Below are 8,736 nucleotides of genomic sequence, written 5' to 3' on the forward strand. Positions count from 1 at the left end.
TCAATGATCCTGGTTTCTCTGATATGGGTTTGATACTCCCCTGCATCCATGTGCTTCTGATTTAATTCCATAAGTGAGCACCAATAAGTTATTATTTTGTGTCTTAGGTGGGGCTATGCAGAGTGTGGTTGCTGACTTGTACTCAGAATGGAGTAACTCATGCAAACTACTGCTTTATAAAATAGAGTAACTAAGGGTTGAGCACAGGAAGGTTAGGAGCTGCCCCCCCCCCCGCCCCCATTTTATAGATGACACAGCACAGTGGCAGCACAGGTGAGGAGAGCTTCAGGAAACAACATTGACCAGACGTCTGTCTTTCTTTTTAATAGGTTTTAGTTGTAGATGGACACATACCTTTATTTTACTTGTTTATTTTTATGTGGTGCTGAGGATCGAACCCAGGGCCTCGCACGTGCTAGGTGAGCGCTGAGCCCCAGCCCCAGCCCAACCAGACGACTTTCTTTGTGCCAGGAACTCTGACATTTTTCATGTTCAAGTTGACCCCAGACTCCTCTGTGAGCGCAAGTGTTCATTATTCTCATTTGACAGAGTAAGAACCAAGACTTAGGAAGGGGCAGTGACCTGCTGGGATTTGAACTTGGCCTGTGTTTGACTCCTGCCTAAACTCAGCCAACTCACCTGTATTCCTTCCAGGCTGGAGATTTCTGGAGATGAAGTGAAGGGACGGGGGAGAGAGAGAAGAGGGGCAGTGGGCAGATGTGGAGTAGATTAGAGGTCCCAAGGACAAGCTGCCACCTCTTTCTGTTCTCATTTATCAGCCAGATGGTTCTGAGGAAAAAGACTGAAGGTTCTGGTTTAAATCATTTCATTTGCAATTTAGAAAAAAAAAAAAAAAGCAAAGTCAACCCACTGACCACAAGAACTCCCTGCCAAGGCCTCCTTCCCACACATACACATCCAATTGCTCCACAAGTTCTGGGGACAGCTCATTGTCACATACCTTGCGCAATTGAACTCCACCCAACCCAATCCGCCCAATTCCTTCGGGGCAGAGCTCCAAGGAGAAGCCTGGAATTGGAATTGTAGCAGGGTGAGCACAAAAAATAGTTGTAGTGAAATTGACCTCCAGGAGTTGGCCACTGGTGGGCGTAGCAGCTATTCATGAATAACCAACCATACAAAAAGAAGAACTTCCCCCTCTTCTTGTCATTCTGAAAGACTGTGAAACCTGACACCAATCTCCATCATCTCACAGGAAGCTGAGCGCTTCCTACTTGGTCTGGACCTTGAACCTTGAGTTCATACTCTGAAAGTTCCAGTAACCGAAGCCGTGTGGACAAAGTGCCGTGGAACCAGAGTAAGTGGCATTTGTCTTTTCTGTGTTCTCAGTCGCTCTTGCTTAAAGATATGCTTGGGGAATGATTTGAGGTCTCGGGAGATGTCTAAGTACTCCACTGATACATCTGTAAGGCAATTAATAGAGTTGCAATACTGAGGATACTGGAGACTTTATAAGGCCAGGTACTCAGGTGTAAAATGCTAAAAAGAAAGCTTTCTTGAATATTGTTGGTGACTGATAAAGAAAGGTAGCTAGTGTGAAGAGACAAGAGGTGCCCTCTGTGTGAAGTTATTTAAGAAGAAATTATTTGCCATTTCTCCGTGTAAAGGCAAACCAAATATGGTATATGAGAAATTGTAGCAAGAGGAAAATATCCCTTAGGAAAAACATTGCAGATACTTAACCAATTTCTTAACTGGAACCAAGAATTCTCAAAATCAGGTCTGCTGACTATCTTTTGAGGAGGCAGGATTGCCCACCCTGCAGGCAGGGATGGCCAGATGGCCTCTAGTACATCCATTCTGTTCTACTAGCAAAGACGCAGGTCAGAACTTTGCCCTGAAGATAGAAGGAAACAGCAGCCACCTGCAGGTATCTACTCCCACTATTCCTCCCTAGAGGGATCTTAGAGGGTTGCAGATATTCAAAGAGGAATTGGAAACTCCCAGGAGCTTTCATAGCCTGCCACTAGGCTAGGTGCCCTTCACTGATTTTTCATCAAAGAGGACAGCTCTGAGCTGTTCAGTCTCTGAGGCCTGGGCAGTGATGGGTTAGTAAATGTGTAACAATGACTTTTCCCTAAAAAAAGATCCCTGTGTTGTGGCGTCTGCCGATTTCCATGGTGTAAATACTGCTTCTGTGGTCAATTTCAAGCTACTAACATGCCGAATGTGAGTCGGGAAGAGATATGCACCACTTTCTCTTATAAAACAGTTAAGCTAGCCAAAGACACTAGTGCTGGAAGGTTCCACGCTCCAAGGTGATAGCCGACCATTGTGCAATGACCTTGGGGTCGACTTTTGTAGCAGACTCTTCCGTGGGCCTGGAAGATTCAATGGTGACATGGTCTTTTGGTTTCTCCTCCAAAGCCCCTGCTCCATCAGCTTCCTTTGGGAGTAGCAGAACCTGGAATGGTACGGACAAGTGAGGGCAGTAGTCAACGGGGCCAGAGGTCAGGGCAGTATATGGAGGAGGCTCTGCTCAATATGGTACCTGACCACGAAAGCTAAGCTTGCTTTCCCTTTTGCCAAAATTCCCCAGAAACTAGGCTCATGGGGACAGCTTTGCATCCCAAGTTTTTTAGCTTTCACTGTAAACCTACCAGTCCACCTCAAAGGGCAGACACGGAGCTGTCTGCTCTGGTTAGCACTAGCAAGGGCAATGGAGGGCAGAAATCACTAGTGCAATTTCTTTGGAGCCTACCAGCTTGGGTTCCCCAAAATGAGAACCAGGGCTGGTCAGGCAGAGATAGAGGAGGGAGCCACAGGGATGGACTGGTCGGAAAATGAAAGGCCCCCCCACTTCTCACCCTAACAAAATATCTCACCTTCCACCCAGGGTGCCCGACACCCATCATATGCCTTAATCTCCAACAGTCACTGTAGAAAATTGCATTTTTAATTTTTTAAAAATTTTTATTTATTTATTTATTTATTTAGCAGGAAAGATTTCTTAAGTACAGTAGAAGCATTAAACACCTGGATTCAAGACAGGAAACGGTAAAGTAGGTGCCTCCTACTTTACTGATTGGGATTTGGGCCAAATCAATGGGATTTGGGCCAAATCAATTCTGGTTTTTAATTTTCCAATATTTTTATTTTTAATTGGCACCCAGTAATTGTCCATATTGAGAGAGCACATTGTGACATTTGAATACATGTATATAACCTGTGATGATCAGCTAAGGGTAACCGGCATATCTATTGCTTCATGCCCGGAACATTTGAAATTCTCTATGCTCTCTATTGTGAAGTATTCACCTATTTGTTGTCAGCCATTGTCACCGTACATTGCAGGGGCACTCTAGAAGTTAGTCCTTTCCTACACCCAGTACCCATCGGCTGCCCTCTCTCTACCTCCTCCCCACACCACTCCTGCGGCTATTCTACTCTCTACCTCCGTGTCATCAATTCTGTAGAAATTGTAAAGTGTCATTCACATGGAAGGGACTGTCCTTGTCACTGTCAAGGAAAATCACTTTCTAGATCATCTACAAAGAAACCTAGCAAGGGGGATTTGCAGGGTGGGATACAGACACCAGAATAGGATTGAAATATAAGACATCCTGGTAGGAACATCATGGTGGGGACTGGTCCCAGAAAAAGGCCACTGTAGGAAAGGTCCCCTGATACTGAATGCCTGGTAAGTGCTGGGGGGGGCGGGGAACTTTTCTCATCTGATATCTCACGGTAACCCTGCCAGGTGAGATCCGCTCTTCCATGTTACACACGAGGGACAGAGGCTCAGAGAGGTAGATTAATATATCCAAGGTTACGCAGCTGACAGGTTCCACCAAAACCAATGCTCCCTTTGTAGAAACATCTTCAATAATCGACGGGAAAGTATTCAAAAGGTGGGCTAGAAAATGGGGACTGGGACAGGCCATCTAGTGGTTCTCTTTCATTTGTTTCAAAGCAATTCTGTGTGAGGGGGAATCTCAGAGCTTATTTCAACAGAATCCCACTGTCCATCTGGTCCCCATGTGACATCTCCTTGTGACTCAAGGCTGTTCTGAGCATTTCCTTCCTGACTCCCAGTCTTCTGTCTCTAGTCACCACCTTCCTCCTGGCCTGTGCTTCCTCTGAATCCTCCCCAAGGCTCCTACAGGAGGTCTGTGGAGTCACCTGCAGCCCAGCCGGTGCCACATAGGGCCATGCAACATGGACCAGGCTGAGCCCATTCTGGTGTCTGGTGTCCTCACCTGTGGAGTTGACTGCTAGGGCTTCATAGTGGCAGCTTATTGGTGTTTGGGGTAAATTATTTTTTTGCATTATGGGACATCCTTGTCTCTGCCTATCAAATGACAGTAGCATCCACCAGTCTTTATGACCAAAAAAAAAAAAAAAAGAAAGATGCCTGCACATTTTCACTCTGTCACCCTTGGCTGAGACTTTTTAAACCCCAAAGCCATGAAAAACGATTTGTGAGCTTTTAGTTCTCAGCCAGGACCATTTTCCTTCCCAGAGTCCTGTGGGCTCCAGGGCACAGGGCCATCACTATGAGCAAAGGCAGGAAAGCTCAGTGGTTTGGGAGTTGGGCACTGAGAGTCCCCCACTCCTGGCTCTGAGTTTCCACTCTTGTTCTTGCAGGTGTGTCCCTGGGTATGTTTCCTAACACTCTGGACTTGGGTGTCATCTCCTCTAAAATGGGAATAATAGTATGCCCTCTCAAGAGTCATTGAACACTCAGTCTGGTGCCTTAGCCCTTGGGAGGCACTTTGTGAATAGCATGGCACCTGCTCCCTTCCTCTGTGATTTCAATCCACTGAGCTTTTCCTTTACAGCACTCACCACCTAAGGGACTGAAAAATCATCCACGTGATCGTTTGTTGCCTGTTAGACTGTAGGTCCACAAGGGCAGAGGGGACCTGGGTCTCTCTTGCTCACCATTCCTTGCTCCAGGCATGGTAGACAATAGGCACTCAGTAAGCACTTATCAGTGGTTGAAGAAATGTAACCACTATCTTGTCCTTGTCACACAGAGCCCACTGCCTTTAATAGCAAAGTCAATCGAGAGATCATTGTCCTGGACCCACGGAAGGCGCCAGGATGGAGTTTATCACCACTACTACAGAGGACTACGAAGTGACCACTGAATATGACTATGGGGACGTAACCCCGTGCCATAAGGTGGATGTGAGGGCCATTGGGAGCAAACTGCTGCCCCCTTTGTACTCCCTGGTCTTTGTCATCGGCTTGATTGGCAACATCCTGGTGGTCCTTGTCCTCATGCAGCACAGGAGGCTCCAAAGCATGACCAGCATCTTCCTCCTCAATCTGGCCATCTCTGACCTGCTCTTCCTCTTCACGCTGCCCTTCTGGATTGACTACAAGTTGAAGAACAACTGGGTTTTCGGTAGTGCCATGTGCAAGCTGCTTTCGGGGTCTTATTACCTGGGCTTGTACAGCGAGATCTTTTTCATCATCCTGCTGACCATCGACAGGTACCTGGCCATCGTCCATGCTGTGTTTGCAATACGGGCTCGGACTGTCACCTTTGGTATCATTATCAGCATCGTCACCTGGGCCCTGGCCCTCCTGGCTGCCGTCCCTGGCTTTTACTTCTCCGAGACCCAGTGGGAGTTCACCCGGAACACCTGCAGCCTCCACTTCCCTCACCAAAGCCTCAAAGAATGGAGACGCTTCCAGGCTCTGAAACTGAACATCCTGGGGCTGGTTCTGCCTCTGTCGGTCATGATCGTCTGCTACACGGGGATCATCAATATTCTGCTCAGTCGGCCCAATGAGAAGAAGGCTAAGGCCGTCCGCTTGATTTTTGTCATCATGCTCATCTTCTTCCTCTTTTGGACCCCTTACAACCTGACTATGTTTGTCTCTGCTTTCCAAGAGTACCTGTTCACCAACCAGTGTGTGCAGAGCAGGGAGCTGGACATGGCCATTCAGGTGACCGAGGTGATCGCCTACACTCATTGCTGTGTCAACCCCGTCATCTATGTCTTTGTGGGCGAGCGGTTCCGGAAGTACCTCCGCCAGTTGTTCCACAGGCACGTGGCCGTGCACCTGGCCAAGTGGCTGCCCTTCCTCTCCGTGGACAGGCTGGAGAGGGTCAGCTCTATGACTCCATCCACGGGGGAGCATGAACTCTCTGCTGGGTTCTGACTCACACCCCTGGAGGGCAATCTAGGTGCCAGTGGGACTGATCTGCCCTCCCATGTACCTCCAGGACAGGATGAGGAGGCAACACAGCTCTCCCAGCTTGATTCTGACACCTGGCACAGCATGGAATTATAGACACTTGGGGGATCTTAAAGGTGGTGGTCGAGACTAAGTTACTTCTGGGGCTTCAATCTTTTCATGAACTTCTCCCTGGTGGACAATGTGTGACAGGGAGGGGCTTGGACAGCAGATTTGAGTGAACATTAGCATTTGCAAATAAAGCCATTGCAGTACCAGATCCACCACTTCCATCCACTACCAATGCATTGGAAGCAGTGATTTCCACAGCTGACTCTATGCTGAACCCTATAGCCAGTGAGTAGCCAGCAGGTGTCTGTACCCACCCATCCCCACGGTAGGGCCTGGGCTCTTGGAAGTCCTGGAGAACATGGAACTCAGAGTGAAAGAACTTGAGACCGAGTGGGAAAAAAGGATTTTTTTTTTTTTTTTGCAGTAGAATAAGAAAGCCCTTAGAATTTGATATTTGCTAAAATTAAATACTTCAGCAGTAGGCTGAACGTAGACCAGACTGCTTCCTAATACTCATAAAAGGAATTGATTCCTCACTTCCATTTACTGTTCTTTTCTTTCTGATTATTTTTTCAGAGTCCCCCTTCCTTGCAAATTGAATGTGTTGGTAAATTCTGACAACTTTATTGTGGAAATCAATTAACAGGTGAAAGGAAGCAGAGTTGGTTTTCTTCCTACTGATTCTCCATCCAAACATTTTGGGTTTATGGATCAGAGCTGTGACTGCCCCATTGGGTCTCACAGCAGAAAAATGACTCCTGTACCAATTGGCAGTGTCTGAGGCTGGAAGGGAGGATGCCCACAAGGAAGAGGCCCAGCCTTGGAGTGTATGTGGTGGGGACTCCATCTTGGTATGAGAAGCTCAGGGGCCCTTAACACAAAGCCACTCATGTACCCGAAATTTCCTTCATACTTCATGTCTACCCAAGGACCTCCCATTTATTCTTCATAGTCCTCTTTTCCCTCAGATATATATTTCTTTAAACTTCATTTTCCCAATAACAAACAACTGTTTCTAAAAAAAATTTTAAAAAAACCCAACATGTCAAGGAAAAAGAAAACCAATACCGAAATCATACCATCATCTCACTATCCAAAGGCAATGACTGCGCATTCAGGGATGTATTTTCATTTAATTGATTTTCTGTGTATATTTATAACAGAGATGCACTGGAGTTGTACTCACTACTCTGTTACTGTTGTGTTTAGTTAGTAATATGCTGTGATCACGTCCCTAGGACAATAAATCATTCAAAGCCTTGTTTTGGATGCCCGTACTGAAGTCTACAGTAGGGATGCTCTATCTGTTTCTCCATCATGATTTGCAAAATTGATTTAATCCAGCAGTGGTGAGGACCTGCTGCATTCCAAGGACACTCCTGGAGCCGTGGGAGACACTGGTGTGCCAGGAGAGCCTGTTCTTGCAGAGAGCTCAGCTCAGTGGAGTGCACGGGTACAGAGATGCCAACAGAGTGCAGGCCAGATGGGTGGGGGAAGCTGTGGAGCTTCTGGTGCCAGGACAGCAGTAGGCTGAACGTAGACCAGACTGTGCTGGGGTTGTAGCTCAGAAGTAGAGGGATGGAGAGCATCCTAAACTGATGCATGTCTCACATTAGGATGCAGTGACAACTTCCGCCCTCTCCCATTTTTACGGACACTAAAGTTGTATTCTTACCAAGCCACCTTCTCCCTTTAGATCAGGACTGGGGACTGACTGTGTACACATGTCATCTTTGAACAAAGAGGCTGGTGTCATCATGGTGTGGAAAACTTCTGCTGGCAGGGAGGGGTCACGTTCAGGTGGATATCAGCTCTCCATCTGAAAAGCCACCAGCCAGCCCTCTGCAGAGTGGAGAGGAGGCTCAACTGAATTAAGAAACATCTGTCCACCACGCCTCGTAAAACAACTGCACCAAAAAAACAGCATTTGAGCCACAGTGATTTTGTAACAGGGAATGTTACCCAATATCCTCCAATTTCATTTTTGAAGCAATTCTTACCTCTCCCCTTGTTATAAAGGCAGTTTGTGTTCAATGGTAGAAAACCCAGAAAAACCTGAAAAACACAAAGAAAAAAAAATGAAAACCCAGAACCCAAATCTGGCCTCTCTAAGCATGTTCGTGTTCTGATGCATCTTCCTTCATGCTGTTTCCTAGGTGCACACACATAGGTACACGATCACACGCAAGATCTTTGTGTATGTGTGTGTGACTTCAGTCATGTTTGACACACATGGTAAGTGCAAAGTAAATGCTGGTTGAATGGAGGTCAACCAATTTCCACATCTATAAGGTGAGGCTCAGGAGGCTGTTCTGAGCATTCAATGAAATAAAGCAAGTGAAGCGAGACAGTCTTCCTCCAACTTGACGTGGTCAGACTTCTGACTCCTCCCTGCCCACCACACCTTCCTCCTTCACCCAAGACACCCAGCTCTTCCACTCCACCTCCTCTTCCCAGGAGCCTGTGTTCCTGGGGCTCAGCCCCAACTTCCTTGTTATTTGCTCCTACTTC

General features: G+C 47.0%; 1 protein-coding gene across 1 annotated transcript; it reads left to right on the forward strand.

Annotated features, from left to right (window-relative positions):
* Positions 1-1,107: 1,107 nt before the first annotated feature.
* CCR1 (C-C motif chemokine receptor 1) lies at positions 1,108-7,468 on the forward strand. Its single transcript, XM_081286879.1, has 2 exons — positions 1,108-1,318; positions 5,001-7,468. Exon 2 carries the CDS (start codon positions 5,068-5,070, stop codon positions 6,136-6,138), a length of 1,071 nt encoding a protein of 356 aa, XP_081143005.1. The 5' UTR covers positions 1,108-1,318; positions 5,001-5,067; the 3' UTR covers positions 6,139-7,468.
* Positions 7,469-8,736: the final 1,268 nt, after the last annotated feature.

The sequence above is a fragment of the Spermophilus citellus genome (assembly GCF_964194105.1).
Source record: "Spermophilus citellus genome assembly, chromosome: 3".
Classification (NCBI taxonomy): Eukaryota; Metazoa; Chordata; class Mammalia; order Rodentia; family Sciuridae; genus Spermophilus; species Spermophilus citellus.

Coding starts and splice junctions, on each gene's coding strand:
- CCR1 (XM_081286879.1), top strand. CDS start 5,068: ATGGAGTTTATCACCACTACTACAGAGGACTACGAAGTGACCACTGAA.